This window comes from Panthera pardus, unplaced genomic scaffold (genome assembly GCF_024362965.1).
Source record: "Panthera pardus isolate Hobbes unplaced genomic scaffold, ASM2436296v1 HiC_scaffold_8, whole genome shotgun sequence".
Lineage (NCBI taxonomy): Eukaryota > Metazoa > Chordata > Mammalia > Carnivora > Felidae > Panthera > Panthera pardus.
The window spans coordinates 63,047,725-63,065,494 of NW_026527013.1; the positions used below are offsets into that span (position 1 = coordinate 63,047,725).

The 17,770-nt window shown below is 52.9% G+C and overlaps 1 protein-coding gene across 1 annotated transcript in view; it reads right to left on the minus strand.

The window, feature by feature from the left end:
• The window catches only part of PKD1L1 (polycystin 1 like 1, transient receptor potential channel interacting), a 124,819-nt gene that overhangs the window by 48,626 nt on the left and 58,423 nt on the right, over positions 1-17,770 (minus strand). Inside the window, 8 exon segments of the mRNA XM_053896689.1 lie at positions 2,572-2,672; positions 4,066-4,223; positions 4,335-4,445; positions 6,121-6,363; positions 7,202-7,414; positions 12,184-12,240; positions 12,965-13,160; positions 15,236-15,347. Coding sequence (XP_053752664.1) covers positions 2,572-2,672; positions 4,066-4,223; positions 4,335-4,445; positions 6,121-6,363; positions 7,202-7,414; positions 12,184-12,240; positions 12,965-13,160; positions 15,236-15,347 — 1,191 coding nt within the window.

The following is a 17,770-nucleotide window of genomic DNA, read 5'->3' on the forward strand; positions in this document are numbered from 1 at the left end:
AGGTGGGGGTAGTGGGCAGGGGGCAGTGGGGGCAATGGGACAGCAGGTAGGGGAGTAGTGGGCATGGGGGCAGGGGGCAGTGGGGGCAGTGGGACAGCAGGTAGGGGTGTAGTGGGCAGGGGGCAGTAGGGGTAGTGGGCAGTGGGGACAGTGGGACAGCGGGTAGTGGGGTAGGGGGCAGGGGGACAGGGGGCAGTGGGGGTAGTGGGACAGCAGGCAGGGGGGGTAGGGGCTGGGGGCAGGGGGCAGTGGGGGCAGTGGGACAGAAGGTAGGGGGGGTAGGGGGTAGTGGGCAGGGGGGCAGTGGGACAGTGGGTAGGGGGGTAGTGGGCAGTGGGGCAGGGGGCAGGAGTCGGACTCTCCAACTCCACACCACCCCACCCCTGCTCTCTTTGGCCCCTCAGCCTCCTGCCAAATACCAGCACGTCCCAAGTCTGCTGTTGTCCTGGTAAGAACAGTGCGGTAACCATGAGGAGGCAGCTGGTCACTTTTGGATGACTTTTATGCTTAGAAACAAAAATATTTGGGGTGCCTGTCTGGCTCAGTTAGTAAAGTGTGTCAACTCTTGATCTCAGGGCTGTGAGTTCAAGCCCCACATTGGGTATAGAGATTACTTAAAAATAAAATCTTTAAAAAAATTTAACAGTCCATTTATTTAAAATTTGCCCTTAAGATTTTTTAAACACTAATTTTTTTTTTTTTTTTTTTTTTTTTTTTTTTTTTTTTAGAGAAAGAGAGAGAGCTCATATGAGCGTGGTACAGAGGGAGAGAGAGTGTGGAGCCCGATGTGGGGCTTGAACTCTTGAACCATGAGATCGTGACCTGAACCGTAGAGGGACACTTAACCGACTGAGCCACCCTGGAGACCTGTCCCTAATAAATGATTTTGAGACAACCAACTACTTGTAAAAACGTGAAATTAGGGTGCCTGGGTGACTCAGTCGGTTCTTCGGCTCAGGTCATGATCTCACGGTTCATGAGTTCGAGCCCCGTGTCGGGCTGTGTGCTGACAGCTCGGAGTCCAGAGCTTGCTTTGGATTCTGTGTCTCCCTTGCTCTCTGCCCCTCCCCTGCTCGTGCTCTGTCTCTGTCTCTCTCAAAAATAAACATTAAAAAATTTTTTCAAAAAAATATGAACATCAACCTGTATCTCACACCACCTACAGTGAGAAGCATCGATCAGAGATCTAAACACAAACGAATTAAGCAATATAGACACCAAAAGAAAACCTAAATGTGAATGATTTCTTTCAGAACCTGGGTATAAGGAACGAATTTCTAACTAGGACTCAAAATCTAAGAGTAACTTAAAACAAGTTGATAAATTTTACTCTTAAAAAAGAGTTTGCAATGCAAAAAAAACCCCAATGAAAACAAAGTAAAAAATATAGAAAAATATAGAAAAAATGTGGAAAAAATAAACTTGAGAGGGAAATGGGCATATATGAATAGGTCACCAAAAAAGGAGGTAGTGATCTTTAAACGTGTGAAATAATGCTGAAATGACATATAAATTGCAACCTTTTTTCTTTTTTTCCCTAGGTTTCTGTCGGTTTGAAATTTCTTACAATAAAAAACTATGGAGGGGCACCTGGGTGGCTCAGTCGGTGAAGCATCTGACTCTTGACTTCGGCTCGGGTCACGATCTCACGATCCGTGGGTTTGAGCCCTCCGTCAGGCTCTGTGCTGACAGCACGGAACCTGCTTGCGATTCTCTCTCTCTCTCTGCCCCTCCCCCACTGGCTCTCTCCCTCTCAAAATAAATAAACTAAACAAACAAACAAACAAAAACTATTAAAAAGAAACATCAAAGGCAAAGTGTTTTAAACTGCCAGTGAGAATCTGAAGATGGTTAACCATGTTGTCCATGCTGAAAAGAAACAAGGAGCTCACAGTGCCCGGTTCTCAGAGGAAAAGGGATCCGACAGAAACGTGAAAACAGAGGCGACAGGTGCGCCCGCCGGAAGCCAATGCTTGTGCAAGGTCCACAGCCCATGGAATTGGTTGGGCCCACGTGCTTATGGAGTGTGGACGCCCCGAAGCAGCCAGCCTGTTTCTTGCCTTCCGGGAACAACAGAGACTCAGGAGCCTAAGCAAACAGGGTCGGCCCAGACCAGCCCTGCCCTGCCCTGCCCACTGATGGCCGGGGAGGTCCTGGGGCTGCAGGGAGGCCGTCAAGTCATGGCCCTGATGCTGGGAGGCAGAGCAGCAAACAGGAGAGGCAAACACAAGGTGTCAGGGGAGCAGCCAGCAGAGAGATCCCAGGGGTCGGGGAAGGTCCACCAAAGAGGAGTTTGGAGGGTCCACAGAGGGTAGCGGAGGCCAGGAAGGGAGGCGCTGCAGAAACCGGAAGCCGCGGGAAGGTGCTGTGGAGGGGGAGATGGGCAGGGTCGGCGACCACAGCCCAGGGCACCGCTGCACACCGGGGTCAGGCTGGACGCACACGGGCCGCCTCTGCACGCGGCATGACACTTCCACCAGGAGTAGGAAAGTCCCTGCTGTCTGTGCGTGTCTTGCGACAGCTGCTGTCATCACACGGACAACTAAGGCTCGTGAGATCCTGTGCACTGACCTCTCAGAGAAGCGGCAGGGACATACATGTGTACCATCGGCTCATCCCAGACGTAGACCTTTTTCACAAGAAAATCGGAAGGAGTAGGTTTCTCAGAGAACCTAGGAAGGAAAAGCAAAGCAATAGTGTCGAGTTTTGTTTTGCTTTTTTCCTGTTGAGGACCTCTGTCATACGACATTGTACAAGGACAAGGACATGGGCTGGGACTCCAAGGGGCCACTGTGCGTGTCCCCCGGCAGCACCGGCTCTCAGTAAGAACTACACGCCCTCCCTCCCTTCACTGCATTAAAAATAAAAACTTCTGGGGCGCCTGGGTGGCTCAGTCGGTTAAGCGTCTGACTTCGGCTCAGGTCATGATCTCATGGTTCGTGAGTTCAAGCCCCGCGTCGGACAGCTCGGAGCCTGGAGCCTGCCTCAGACTCTGTGTCTCCCTCTCTCTCTGCCCCTCTCGGGCTCACACTCTGTCTCTCTCTCAAAAATAAATAAGCGTGTTTTTTTTTTTTTTTTTAAAGCAAAGAGCCATGCTTCCCACTCAGTGGGTCAGCTCATGTGACCAGATGAGGGTCAGCCGACATACACTGAGTCCGTGCTGTATGCGGTGTGGATGTTACCCTGTGGAAGACACACCTAGCTGAGGTGCCCACCTAGGCAGGGCAGCAGGACAGACAGAGGAAAGCTTTGTCCGACAGCTGAAGGACGCGGCCCTCAGGGAGGAGAAATGATACAGCAGATCCCCGGGCCCACCCAGACAGACGTGAGCTCTCAGTGCCGGCGGCATCCGCTGGCTCTGTTCATGCAGGATTCATTCCTAAAAACCTTCCCGGTAGTCATTCACCTGTGTTCCTTTGTGATGTATCCATAGGGCAGGCCTCCCGAGGCCTCACCGACTCAACATTGCTGACAGACAGGATTCGTTTACCAAGTCTCCTCAGATACATCTCTTTGAACGCATTTTTTCTTCTTATAAAAATAAAGTAAGAGGATTCTGACCCAGGTCTACACGGTGAGAGAGAAGTGGATTCCTAATGAGGCCACCGGTATTTGGGCGTTTCTTATGCTAATAAGCTGAGCAGGTAGGAATCCAAAATCAGGAAAAACTCAGCAGGAAGCTTATTCTGTGAGCAGGTGACCATTTCACATATGGCACATAATTCTGTTAGACAATGAGCTCAGGACTGCATTAAAAGTGAATTTCACTCCCTGGGGGCGCCTGGGTGGCTCAATTTGTTGAGCATCAGACTCTAGATCTTGGCTCAGGTCATGATCTCCAGGTTCATGAGTTCGAGCCCCAAGCCAGGCTCTTTGCTGACAGTGCAGAGCCTGCCTGGGATTCTCTCTCTCCCCCCTCTCTCTGCCCCTTCCCCACTCTCTCTCTCTCTCTCAAGATAAATAAACTTCATAAAAAAAGAATTAAAAGTAAATTTACTCCGTAGCTTTTTGCAAGGACTTTGTCGCTGGCTGGAAAGAAACCCTGGTGGCCTCCCCACAACACACCTTACCAGCACCATGACCGGGAACGCTCTTGAAACGGGCCTAGAGAATTCTATCCTTATCTGCAGAGACTCCTGGGGTCTTTCGGAACGCCCGGTGAACCGATGAAAATTCACTGTCTCCCGAAGCAACGCAAAGGTCGTCCTGTTTCTCCTCTCACCCTGTCACCACACGGAAAGCGAGGTCAGCAAAATTTGCCTTGGGAAAAGTCAAGGCACATGAGGCCGCGCGGCCTATGTGAAGTCGAGGTGGCTTGGGCAAGACCCCCTCACCAGGCCGTCTTCCTCCCCGAACTCCACGACCACAGGCTCCCTCAGCCGCTGCCTGCTGATGGGCCTTCTGCCGGAGCAGGTGAACAGGGACAGGGTGACAAGCGGGCCAATCTGCGGAGACAGGAGCACCTAGGAGCCGAGCGGCAGTACTGGGAACCCGACAGCAGGGGGCGGGGTGGAGAAACACGGCTCCCTTTACTGGTTAGGAAGGCAGGACTGTGATTACTCTTATTATATTAATAATTTCTAAAGTCTCTAAAGTAGTTTTGTCTTTCACTTTAACAGCTCACACCAGAAGAACAGCGGCAGATCGTAGACAATCAGGAAGGTACAGAAAGGCGTACAGAAGAGACACGGATAGCTGGCCTGTGGCACTGTGGCTCAGAGAACCTGTCTGGGGTGCTGCGTCCCGACCCGTCTCTGTGCCCCAGACACATACTGGGCACGCAAAGCATTCTCCTCACTGTTTGCACAGAATCTTCCAAAGTCACTAAAAGCCCCCGACTCATGTAATTTCAACTGGCGATGCATGGATAATAATTCATTTAAATCACCAGTGAGCTGGATCCCTCTGTCGAACATTTAGATACATTTTATTTAGGTGATCACACATAATGTTGTTTTGAATAAATAAGTAAAACAGCACATCTTGCTTTGAATAGCTCTTTTTCCCCTTCCTCTGTAGGCTCAGTGTAGCAGCAGGTCCAGCGCATGAAGCTGCTCAGAGAACATGCAGCGTGGACGCCTGCTCGCCGTGCCTCCCCAGAAGTGAATCTCTCTAAAGAACTGTGCTGCTGCGTGTTAAAAAAATCATTTTGATTTCTATTTCCTGTTTGTTAATTTGAATGATTTTCGGGGCGCCTGGGTGGCTCAGTCGGTTAAGTGACTGACTTCGGCTCAGGTCATGATCTTACAGTTCATGGGTTCGAGCCCCGCGTCGGGCTCTGTGCTGACAGCTCGGAGCCCAGAGTCTGCTTCAGGCTCTGTGTCTCCCTCTCTCTCTCTGCCCCTCCCCAGCTTGCACTCCGTCTCTCTCAAAAATAAATAAATGTGAAAAAAAAAAAAAGAATGATTTTCATATGCTGACTAGCCATTTCTATTTCCCTAAGAAAATAACAACAGGCCGATGTTTTCTCAGATGAGCATTTTTCACCAAGATAAGCTGTACGTCATTCAGTCGTCAGACATTTACCAGGTACCTGAGCCAAGTGGGGGGTGTGGAACACACGGAGGACGCCTACTCTGCCCTCCCAGCTCCTGCGACAATGGGGTTCTGTAGGTGGTTTCCGGGCGCAGGAGGTGAAGCAGGGGCTCCCAGAATCGCCAAGAGCTGGCCCCACCTTCCCCGACCTCCCCATTCTCACACCCTGCTCTGACTCTGGTCCCCTCTTCTGCCGAATCCCCCAAGAACCCAGCGGCCACGCTTGCTGGTTCAGCCTGGAGGGGCCAGTGAGGTAAGTGTGGAAGACAAGAGGTACAGGCTAGTGGGCCCAAGGCAGCCCCGTCTCAAGTCTCACGGAGTTACATTCTTCCTCTGATTTGCAGAAATCAGGTAAAACGGCCCCTTAGGCAATACTGAGTGGGCCCAGGTCCCGGGATCCCAGGGAGACCTAGTTTTGCTAAAAGCTTCTTCCGAGAAAACTAGAGCCAACCGCACATTGTAAGCGGCCCCGCTCTTGGACCTGAGCGAAACGTGCCACGCTGACCCCTCTCTTCATCATCAAAGCGTAACCACTGCACGGCGGAGGTGCTCACTGGAAGGGATGGGTCACCCGCCGCATGGTACCTGGCCGGGAGCTCGTCGCCCCGGATATGGGTTCTTCTTGAAGAGCATGAGCTGGCTAATGTAACACGGGCTTTGCATCCCCGCCGCCGCAGGCCTCTGTCCGGCCAGGCCGCCGGGTAAATGCACGCGCACGGGGCCCAGGCTCTGCACGGCGCCCTGACGGTCGTGATGAAGAAGCGTGCAGAACTCCATCTGCCCAGCACTGACACAGAGCTGACGCTCCTTGGCTGCAGAGAGACTGTCCTGGAACAGCAGAGAGTCAAACGCTCACAGCACAAATGAGTACGCGGTCTCGAATCCAGAAGCAGGGGGGAGACAAAGTCATGAAAAGGTAGCTCATCTCAAGGTAGTTTGGACTAGCTGGTGATACGGGGATGTAAACACCAAATACCAGTAGCACACAACCTGTTTTCTTTGGTTTTGGGCCCTGTGCCTGGAACATTTTATTCACTTTGCGACAACCGCTATCCTTCTATTTGTTTTGCGACAACCGCTATCCTTCCGGTTTCTCAGCCCATCCAGAAGGAACCTCAATACTGCGTGGTCTTGCTGTGTAGACGGGAGTGCGTGCCTTGGGGTTTAGTGCAGGGTGGGTGTGAGGTGAGCAGCTCGTGTTTCTAAATGCGTAATTGCTAATCAGTTGCTATGAGGGGAGCATCTGTGTATTTCTGATTTCCCAAGTATCGGTTAAACCAGTAGGTCTGGACAGGAGGGAGGTAGTTATGTATCAGAGGGCTGCTTTTCACATTAACACACATTAGAAATCATTTGTATTACTTCACTTTGCTCCTCAAGAAGCAGAAAGTGTGCTCAGAAATGCCGTCTCTAAGTCAGGCACCGCTCCAGACACCCCAAAAGGGACTCTACCAAAACACGGAAGGATGGAAAGGAAGCAAAGTTTCATCGTGAACGTTACAGCGTTCACACGAAACACTCGAAATTCAAACCAAAAATCTCCAAAGGCGCCCACAACCACCTAGAACAAGCCACACGGAACTTCAGGAACCAGTTATGGTCTCGGTGTCTAGAAGCAGCCACGAGAGGGGATGGCTGTTACCAATGAAGATGAAGTCTGACTTACCAACAAGAGGGCCGAGATGACCTTAATGCCCTCTTCTTGGAGGAAGCCCACGTTCCTCGGGGTCTCCTGGTCGGACACTTCCCAAATGGCAGACACCAGCAGTATGAGCTCCAGCATCGTGCCCTTGGCCACCGCGGGCCTCCCCGAGAGCAGGCTCTGAGCCAGGAGCGCCTGGGTGGACTTCAGGATGAGAGCTGCACTCGTAAAGCTTACCTGCGGGAGAAGCAAAGGCGTAACCAGTCTCTCTGCACCTGTCTCCTCCATCACTCCTGGAAACAGCAAATGCAGCACCACAGCTCCAGATGGTGGGGTTTGAGCCTGGGTTCTGCCTAGTGGAAGACTGGCCAAATTCAGAGGTGCCAATTTCCTCTCTGGTCTTCGGTTTCCTGACCCATGAAACGACCAGAGAAAATAAGGGTCTCTAATAACCGTTATGCAAAGACGCTGCTGGGTCTGAACCCAGCGACCCTCTTATGGTTCCCCAAGCATCAACGTCTTGCCCTGCAGTGTCCCTTCCCTGCGTCTGCTGGCAAAATCCTACTTTACTCTCTTTTTTCCTAAACTCCTAATAGGGACCATTTTCAAACATACACGAAAACAGAATAACCCAGCTGTGATTATTACTCATCGACAAGAGATTTTCTCCCTCTCCTTTGGTTTCTAAGAAGATATTTAAAAACAAATTGCATGGTTTCTACTGTTTCCATGCACGAACACGTCAGTGTGTACGGCTGACATGAGAACTCTTTCTGAAGACGTGCCCACGACACCATTACTGCACCGGACAGGATTAATCATGATTCTTTCCCATGTATCTTTTAAAACCAACGTCAAGTGCCCACCAGGCAAAGTACTCTGCATCACTGCCCGTGTTTCTGGAGCTCCCTGTGCCCCTCCTCCTTACAGGACCTGGCATATTTACCGAAGCGTGTCTGTTTCCGCATTTAGCACCTGTCATGGGTGCCCCAAAGACAGCACTGAATGTGTCCCTCCTTTGTGCCCTGGCAGCTCCCGGCAATTGCCAAGTAAATGGGTATCGATGAAACGAAAATAAGATTCTACTTTCTGACAGCCATGCTTGTTTAGCCAGAACATGGCTTGGAAACACTTCCTGACATCAAACTCTTTCACCAGCAATGAGATGAAACTCGCCTGGAAACACACTGAAACTGCTATTACAGGCACCACACACAAAGTAACTTCTCAGAATTGAAATAATAAGTTCTTATTTCAAGTAAAACAAATGCCTTCAAAGAACACATTATGCCCACTTTTCACACTGGCCATTTTTTTATTTTATTTTATTTTATTTTATTTTTTTTATTTATTTATTTATTTATTTATTTATTTATTTATTTATTTATTTATTTATTTTTTTTTAACGTTTTTTATTTATTTTTGAGACAGAGAGAGACAGAGCATGAACGGGGGAGGGGCAGAGAGAGAGGGAGACACAGAATCGGAAGCAGGCTCCAGGCTCTGAGCCATCAGCCCAGAGCCCAACGTGGGGCTCGAACTCACGGAGTGAGAGATCGTGACCTGAGCCGAAGTCGGACGCTCAACCGACTGAGCCACCCAGGCACCCCTAGTTTATTTTATTTTGAGAGAGAGAGGGAGAGAGAGAAAGAGCTGGGGAGGGACAGACAGAGAGGGAGGGAGAGAATGAGCAGGGGAGGGGCAGAGAGAGAGAGAATCCCAAGCTGGCTCTGCATTGTCAACACAGGGCCCGACGCGGGGCTCAAACTCACGAACTGCGAGATCATGACCTGAGATGCAACCAAGAGTCAGACGCTTAACCGACTGAGCCCCCAGGTGCCCCAACACTGGCTACTTTTTAATCAAAACTATTGGAAATGGTTTCTGCAAATGACAACCCTGCTAAGGTCTGCCCACACTGAGGCCAGGACCGTGACAGACCCCGGGGTGCGCAGACAGGGGAGCGGGACCTATGTAGATGTCTTCGGCTTCCACCAAGTCATCCCCCTGGCCCAGAGGAGTAATTCCATTCCCAGGTGCCCAGAGCCCAGGAGCAGCCCTGTGACGGGTCCTCTCAGGGGGATGTGATGGGGTGCGGGATGGCACTTATGGGCAACATCCTTGATGAGTGGTGCCCCTTCTCTCTGCCTCTCTCCAGCCTGGGAAGCCTCGGGGGCACGGGCTGACAGGACCCAGGGTGCCCGCGTCACCCTGGGAAGCCCACCCGCTGACACCTGTGCATGCGCGCATGACGGGGGCAGGCTGCTGACATGCCAGGGATGGTCCACTACTTGTCCCAAGCCGGTGTGAGATCCTAGCAGGCTAAGTCGCCTGGAGGTCAAAGACAGGCGTGCAGAAAGTGATCACCAGTCAGAGGTGCTAAAGTGCCCTAACGCGGTCACTTACAGACTTGTCCAGAACGAGTGAGCTCTGCCTGCAGGGGCCCTGGAGAGCCCACCGAGAACGCACCACCTGAACCTAGCTTTGGGGGAGAAAACGGTATCTTCCCCGGGAAGAGGGGCAGAAACGTTCCAGGCTGAGGGAGAACATACAGGTTCAGGGGTGCAAGGAATATTTGGTGACAGGAACATGGCGGGTGGCCATGGAAGGTGCGAGAGGAAGTGCAGAGGACACAGAGCAAGTGAAGCCCAGGTGTGAGATGCGGGAGAACGGACTCTGTCCTCAAGGTGCCAGGAAGCCACCAATGCCTTAAAGGCAGAGAGCGTCACTGACTAAAGTGTCTTCTCTGAGGTCTGCTCTGGGCAGTTGTGGGGATGTGTCCCTGCTGGGGGCCAGCTTTCCTCCCCAGGTCACTGACAGGGAGCAATTCAAGGTGATGCGGACGTGGATTGGGCAGGAGGGAGGGAACAAGGTGACAGTCATCCACGTCCTCACTCAGTCCCTTGTTCCTGCCACACCTGTGTCATGGGCTGGGCTGGTGTCACAGCCCTGGTTATATGGGTGCAGAGGAGTGAAAGGAGCTTGTGTTCATGAGGGAATGTTCTGGAGGCAGTGCGCACAGTTGGAGAAGCAGGGAGCACAGTAGGGGAGATAGGGAGCACATCGGCAGAGGTAGGGAGCACAGATGGAGGGGGAGGAGCACAGCTAGAGGGGCAGGGAGCACATTTGGAGGGGCAGGAGCACAACTGGAGGCACAGGGAGCACAGCTGGAGGGGCAGGAGCACACCCAGAGGGGCAGGGAGCACACCTGGAGGGGCAGGGAGCACAACAGAAGCAAGGAGAACAGTTGGAAGGGCAGGAGCACAACTGGAGGTGCAGGGAGCACAGCTGGAGGGGCAGGGAGCACGGCTGGAGGGGCAGGGAGAACAGTTGGAGGAGCAGGGAGCAGTCGGAGGGGCAGGGAGCAGTTGGACGGGCAGGGAGCGTTGGAGGGGCAGGAGCACAGCGGGAGAGGCAGGGAGCACAGCTGGGAGCACAGCTGGAGGGGCAGAAGCATAGCTGGAGGGGCAGGGAGGATAGCTGGAGGGGCAGAGAGCATAACTGGAGGGGCAGGGAGCAGTTGGAGGGGCAGGAGCACAGCTGGAGGGGCAGGGAGGATAGCTGGAGGGGCAGGGAGCATAGCTGGAGGGGCAGGGAGCAGTTGGAGGGCAGGAGCAAAGTGGGAGAGGGAGGGAGCACAGTGGGAGAGGCAGGGAGCACACTGGGAGAGGCAGGGACCACAGCTGGAGAGTCAGAAAGCAAAGCTGGAGGGGCAAGAGTACAGCTAGAGGGGCAGGAGCACAGCTGGAGGGGCAGGAGCACAGTTGGAGGGGCAGGAAGCAGTTGCAAGGGCAGGAGCACACCTGGAGGCACAGGGAGCACAGCTGGAGGGGCAGAGAGCAGTTGGAGGGGCAGGGAGCAGAGCTGGAGGGGTGGGAGCACAGCTGGAGATGCAGGGAGCATAGATGGAGGGGCAGGGAGCACAGCTGGTGGCGCAGGGAGCACAGCTGGAGGTGCATGGAGCACAGTTGGAGGGGCAGGGAGCACAGCTGGAGGGGCAGGGAGCAGTTGGAGGGGCAAGGAGCAGTTGGAGATGCAGGGAGCACAGACGGAGGGGCAGGGAGCAGAGTCAGGGGTTACATAGAGGAGTTCCTGGGCAGGACAGGGGTGAAGACCATCAGTTCAGCAACATCACTTGCCTTTAATCGAAAAGGCCGTGATGAGATCCTTGTGCACCCGCCAGGCAATGGAGAAGGGAGGCGCCCACAGTGGTCACAGGCAAAGAGGCTATGCCCAGAGGGGTCCCTTGCGGGGCAGACCAGGCAGCACAGGAGTCTGCAGGTACTGGGTCAGGAGCAGGCTCTGTGGTGAGGTGGGGCAGGCAGCCAGATCCCGACAGCTTACCTGTGTGTGAGTCATGGCGGGCTGAGCCCGCCTTCTGCAGGTTCTGCTCTGAAGAGGGGCCACCACCTGTAACCACACAGGGGCCCGCACGATGCCAGGGGGCAGCAGTCACACTGCCACAAGGGAGCGATGAGGCGGCCCGGATGGGACTGAGCACAAGTAGGGGGTGAGCCCTCCTGGCTGTGGGGCATCCCTGCCAGGGCAAGGGGGGGCCCTGGAAGACAGGCTGGGCTGCAGCTCGCTCTGAGGGCTGGTGAAGACGACCTCGGTGGGGTCTCCTCTCCCCTCCCAGCGAGCAGGCAGTGAGAACATTGGGGAATGGGGGCAGTGGGGCCAGAGATGCGAGGAGAAAGAAGGCGTGGACTGGAGAACCCAGCACCCAGATTACTAGCAGAGAGCGACCCCCTTAACCAGAAGTATGTGTAGTACGGACGACACCGTCGTAATGCGTCTCTACTTTGGGTCTTCAAACTTCTGTATTAGGGAGACCTTCCTGCCCCGTGCTCTGGGATGCGCCGTGCTATTCAGGTGAATTTGCGAGAGAAGTCCCGTTTCTAATTCAAGGGTCAAACCCTATACTGTATGTTCTTCGAGAACGGACGGAGATCCTCCCAGTTAGGCACAAAAGCAGGAAAATATACTTGGCAAGAAACAGCACTCACCTTGTGAGGGAAGCGCAGGAGGTCCCTGAACAGGAGAACAGAATCAAGCATTTCCTCCTGACCCGGAGAAACAAGCAAGCACAAGAAGGAGGCAAAAGGGAAGGTTACTTATGCAATTTAAAGTCAAACGGTTCACCGTGTGCTCCTTCCTGCAGCCGGAGCGGATTCCGGGGCTCTGAGGCGAGGGACCGTGGAGGGACCCAGGGTCCCCTTGACCTGAGTTTCCCAGGGGGAGCAGGGTGTCTGCCTCCCGCAGCCCACCTGGAGTGTGACCGGAGGGGAAGGAGAGGGAGGGCAGAGCTCAGGGAAACTTGGGACAAGGGGGAGAGAGTCCTGGAGGAAGGAAAAGCACCAGTTCAGGAAGGATCAACACTACAATGACACATGTTCTAAGATGCCAGCGTTCTCTAGTGGCAATCAGGGACAGCAGGTGCAGACGGGCAGTGACCAAGGGCAGTGACATTTGAACACATGCCCATTTCCTTAGAAGCTGCACATAATCATACACATAACTCCGGCATGTCACTGACAAGACAGAGTCAGATGGGTCACATCACAGTGACCTGCAGTGGTAACCACCTTGCACGGCCTCTCTTGTGAACCGACAGCATTTGTTTGTGGAAGAATGAGCACACGTGACAGAGGCCACAGCCTCGTGGCCAAGCCACACCCTCCTGGTCCTCTTTCTTGACTGCTTTAGTAAGGCCGCTTGCTGGTGAGTCAGGCCCTGCTACCCGATGCCCACGCACAGGTACCGAGCGCGCCCTGCCCCTGATGGTACCTGATCTGTGGAAGGCAGTCTGCATGCGGAAGAAATCAGCGCATCCTGTATTCGTGACCACTGGCCGCACAGAGGACTTCTGTCCTCCACAGCCCAGCGACTCAGGATCCTGGCGATCATGGTGATGTAGTTCCTGATTTCTGCGTAACTGCCCATCAGCTGGAGGGTGGACAGGTGCTTCAGGCTGGAATTATATCTGAAGGAAATTGGGGAGTTATCAGGATTGCTCCGACATGCTGGGAACCTCTTTGGCCTGCCTACCGAGACAGGGGTACTTGTGATAGAAATCTTCTTGGGCAGGTGAGGAGGTCGGGGCAGACAGAGAATGGCTCAGAGGAGAGATGGTCTGTGCAAGAGAAACTAAAGAGACCCAGTGAGGCAGCACATCAGAATTGCACAAAACCTTGATCTCTGGCAAACAGAATGACAGAGATGCATCGTGGCAAACGAGGGGGTACGGTGCGGGGCTGGACGCAGACGGCAGTGTGGCTACAGCAGGCTGAAGGTCTGCACACATCCTCACAGTGGAGCTGGAAGACAGCACCCACAATCACAGCGCTGTGCACACTCTGACCGGATGGTATGTCCTTATGCCGGACTTCGCACCATGTCTAAGAGGGGTCTGTGCCCGGGGCGCAAGAGTAACTCGAGTATGGGAATCAGTCAAGGTAATATACCATGGTAACAGATGGATGGACAAAACCCACTTAATCCTCTCGATGGATCTAGCAAAACACAGACAAAATCCAACACCCTGTCATGAAAAAAAAATACCCCAAATCTAGGAATACAAAGGAACTTCTTGGACCTGAAAAAAAAACACAACTCCAGGGAACCTACAGCTAAGGTCACGCTAAATGTTCGGGAATGTTTCCCCGCCACGATCGGAAGCAAGACCGGGATTTCGACACTTGCCACTTCTACTCATCACTGAACTGGAAGAGTCTAGCCAATGCAGTTAAGCCAGAAGTAAGAAATTATCCAGATTGGAAAGGAGGAAAACTCTATTCGCAGATAGCATGCTCTTTTATGTGGAAAAACCCAAAGAATGGGTTCAAAAACTGTTAGAACAGACACACGAGTTTAGCAAGGCTGTGGGATACAATTGTATCTCTATACACTAGCAATTAAAATCTAAAATAAGAGAACAAGAAAACAACTTGATTTACAATAGCATGAAAAAGAATGAAATTCTTGTAACTAAATTTGACAAAAACATTCAATACCTATACACTGGAAACTATACAATGTTGCTGAAAGAAATGAAAATCTAAGTAAAGGGAAAACTCTGCTCATACATCAGAAGACTTCATATTCTCAAAACAATGATATTCAAAATGACTCAATGCAATCCCTATAAAAATTCCAGGTGGCTTTTTGCAGAGATTAACAATAACCAGGAGATCCAGGATAACCAAAAAAATGTGGAAAAAGAACAAAGTTAGTTGATTCATGCTTCCCGATTTCAAAATTCACTGCAAAGCTACAATGGTTAAGACACTGTGGCAGTGCCATGAAATCAGACATAGAGATGAACGGAGCATTAACTGAGATCCATAGCATTTACAGTCAATTGATTTTTGACAAAAGGACTAAGACAATTTAATGAGTAAGACTGACCTTTTCAACACACAGCACTAGAAGGACTAGACATCCCTGTGTGCAAAAGTGAACCTGGAGCCTTACCTCACACCACATACACAAGTTAGCTCAAAGAGGATCAGAGAGCTCAGGGTACGAGAGAAAACTAGAAATCTCCTGGAAGAAAAACACTGGAGTAAATCCTACAGATATACCAAAGGCACAAGCGATAAAAGAGAAAAATTAGGATGTTGAACTTCATCAAAATTAAACACTTTCATGTTTCTTTTTTTTTTTTTAAAGGTTTGTTTATATAATTTAAGGGGGGGGCAGAGAGAGAGAGAGAGAGAGAGAGAGAGAGAGAGAGAGAGAGAATCCTAAGCAGGCTCTGTGCTGTCAGTGCAGAGCCCGATGCTGGGATCGATCTCACGAATCATGAGATCATGACCTGAGCTGGAATCAAGAGTCCGATGCTAAACCCACTGAGCCCCCCAGGCACCCCGGGACTGTGTTCTGTATATGGGTGAATGAGTGGCACACAGATGATGTCTCAGTACGATAATTTCTTTTGCTCATCCTGACAAGATGGGACCCCAGGAGCCACCGTTTACTCCAACCGTGGCCGACCAGGGGAGACCCGGCCCCGAGGAAACGCAGGCATGCGCCGGGGTCTCTGTGCCGCTTACTCACATGTCCTCGTCCAGGCAGAGACTCTCGTGGAGACGCGGCAGCACAGTCACCGCCACGGCACACGGCTGTACTCGGGAGCCCGAGCCATCTGTGATCTCGGTGGACAGCATGACTGGAAGGGAATGTAACAGAGGATACCAACACCTCAGGACCCATACTGTCTACTGCCAGCCATCACCAGAACGGTGATGACACCGTGCATCACAACAGAGCGAGGCGTGAACGCTGAGTGTGGCTGCCCCATCCTAGGGGGGAGGTCTGGCGTTCCAAGGTAAAATGCCCCACAGCGGTATGGGACACTAAGCACCAGAGAGCTGGGGACACGGGTGCAGTCACGAGAGGCAGCAGAAGCGACAGCCATGGGGCCGCAGGAGCCAGGAGGCGGTTTGCTCACTCTCACGCCCTCGGCACTCACTTGTCTGACCTGCAGGCCCTGGGAGCCGGCAGCTCAAGGCCACCGGCAAACGGGACCAGTCCCACCTGGGAGCACTGGGCCAGGGGGAAGCTGGAGCTGTGGGAAGCCCAGAGGATGAAAGCCACAGTCCGCAATGGAGGATCAGGTGTTGGGGTAACATTTTAAGCCGCTCCTAAGTCATGTACAGAGACACGGAAAGTCTGGAGAAAGGCAAAGGAAGTCTGCGTGAAGTCACGGGAGCGTGGTCAGAAATGCCTTTTCTGGGGCGTCAGAAACTCTGTCCTGTGGTGCAGGCCTAGGGTCTGGGGTGTGGATGACACTCAACATGAAAGCCACGGGGCTGGCCACAGGAGTCACGCAAAACAGCAGAACAGAGGCATGCCATGGGCTTTCATAAAAGCATCTCAACCCAAAACACGGGGCCCAGGATTTGGGACTTAATTTTGAGGGTTGTGGTCCCTGGACCCTTGGCCGCCCCATCACCCCTACAAGCGAATTCTGGGTTCCCCCCTGTCCTAGGACTCTGAGCCCGTGGATACAGGGAGGCCCCATGTCAGCTGCAAGAGAGCCAGTTTAACAAGAACTACAGGGACCCCACTGCAGGTGACATGGCCCTCCTGCTGAAGCAGGGGATGCAGGCAAGGCAGCGGGAGCCGGCAGAGTTCAGGTGGACCTCACCCCGACCCCTGCAGCTGTGGAACCTTCAGTCCAGAGATGGGATGGGCTGGGATTAAGGGTCTGCTGCACTGTATTCAGTTTGCCTGCGTTCCCCCTCTTAGGAATCTTCAAGTCAGGTCCTCGAAGGAACAGATCATCCCCGTGTCGGCAACTGTAACTCCTGTGGGGTCTTTGGAATGACCTGGGTGACGTCACTCACCCTGACATTGCTCAGTGACTGTGGCCTGAAATATGGTCTACAAATTCATCCCACATGGGGGCACCTGGGGGGCTCAGTCGGTTGAGCATCGGACTTCGGCTCAGGTCATGATCTCGCAGTTCGTGGGTTTGAGTCCTGTGTCAGGCTCTGTGCTGACGGCTCAGAGCCTGGAGCCTGCTTCGGATCCTGTGTGTCCGTTTCTCTCTGCCCCTCCCCTCCCCTGCTCATGCTCTGTCTTTCAAAAATAAATAAACATTAAAAAAACAAAACAAAAATCCATCCAACACGGAGCTGAGGCCCTGCCTTGACGTCCTAGGTGGGCATGTGCATGGCCCTGTGGTCTGCACACCCCTGTGGACGGGGTCCCACATGGCCCTGTGGGCAGGAGTCTGGAGAGAGGCACTGCCCGGTCTGAATCAAAGCACAGGGCTTCGTGCCCAACACCAGGAAGCAGGGGAGCCTGCCGGGTGAGCATCTGTTTGGAGGAAACTTTCCAGGAGACAGAAGGTGCATGTGGTTTCATTCTGGAAGAAGTGAGGCAGACCCTGAAACCACCTGCAGCCATCACCGTGCTCATCAGGACACACGGCAGACATGCCCATCCGAGCGGATCGGTGTCCAGCTCAGAAGGCCTTTGCTCAGTGTCACCCACCTACGAATGTGCACGTGTGTCTAACTGGGGGTCAGGGAGGCTTTCCCGAACTAGAAAGCTTTCTGGCTGGGGTTCGGGGAGAGAGGAGGTTTAAGCAAACCAGGTGGATGAACCAGTTGCAGACGTCAGGCTGAAATACTCTCAGGTGGCCAGGTCAAAGAAACTTCTAGATGGGCGTGTTTCCTTGACTCTCAAACTTGCCTGCACGTCAGAATCATCCAGAAGGCTAAAAAACACCCTGTCGGCCTCCGAGATTGACGTAACGGGCACAGTCCTGCAGATGGGGCCGCTTTCCTCAGTGGTGGGGTATCTAACACGCGCAGTGGAGGGAGGCCACTGGGGCGGGCTGAGAATGGGGCAGCCTGCCAGCACAGGGGTCGGGGAAGCTGCCAGCACCGTGGAGCTCTTTTTGCTCTGGGAACAACACATACTCAACTCTACATTCCCTTACCCCCGTGTTTTCTTTGCGGCGGGAGCCCCCCGATTGGGTTCTGTCTACAACCAACGCATGATTCACCAGAGACCGCATGTTTCGTCAGTAAACAAGGGGCGGCTTGGTCTGAAAGGTTTAATCCATACTCACAAGATGTT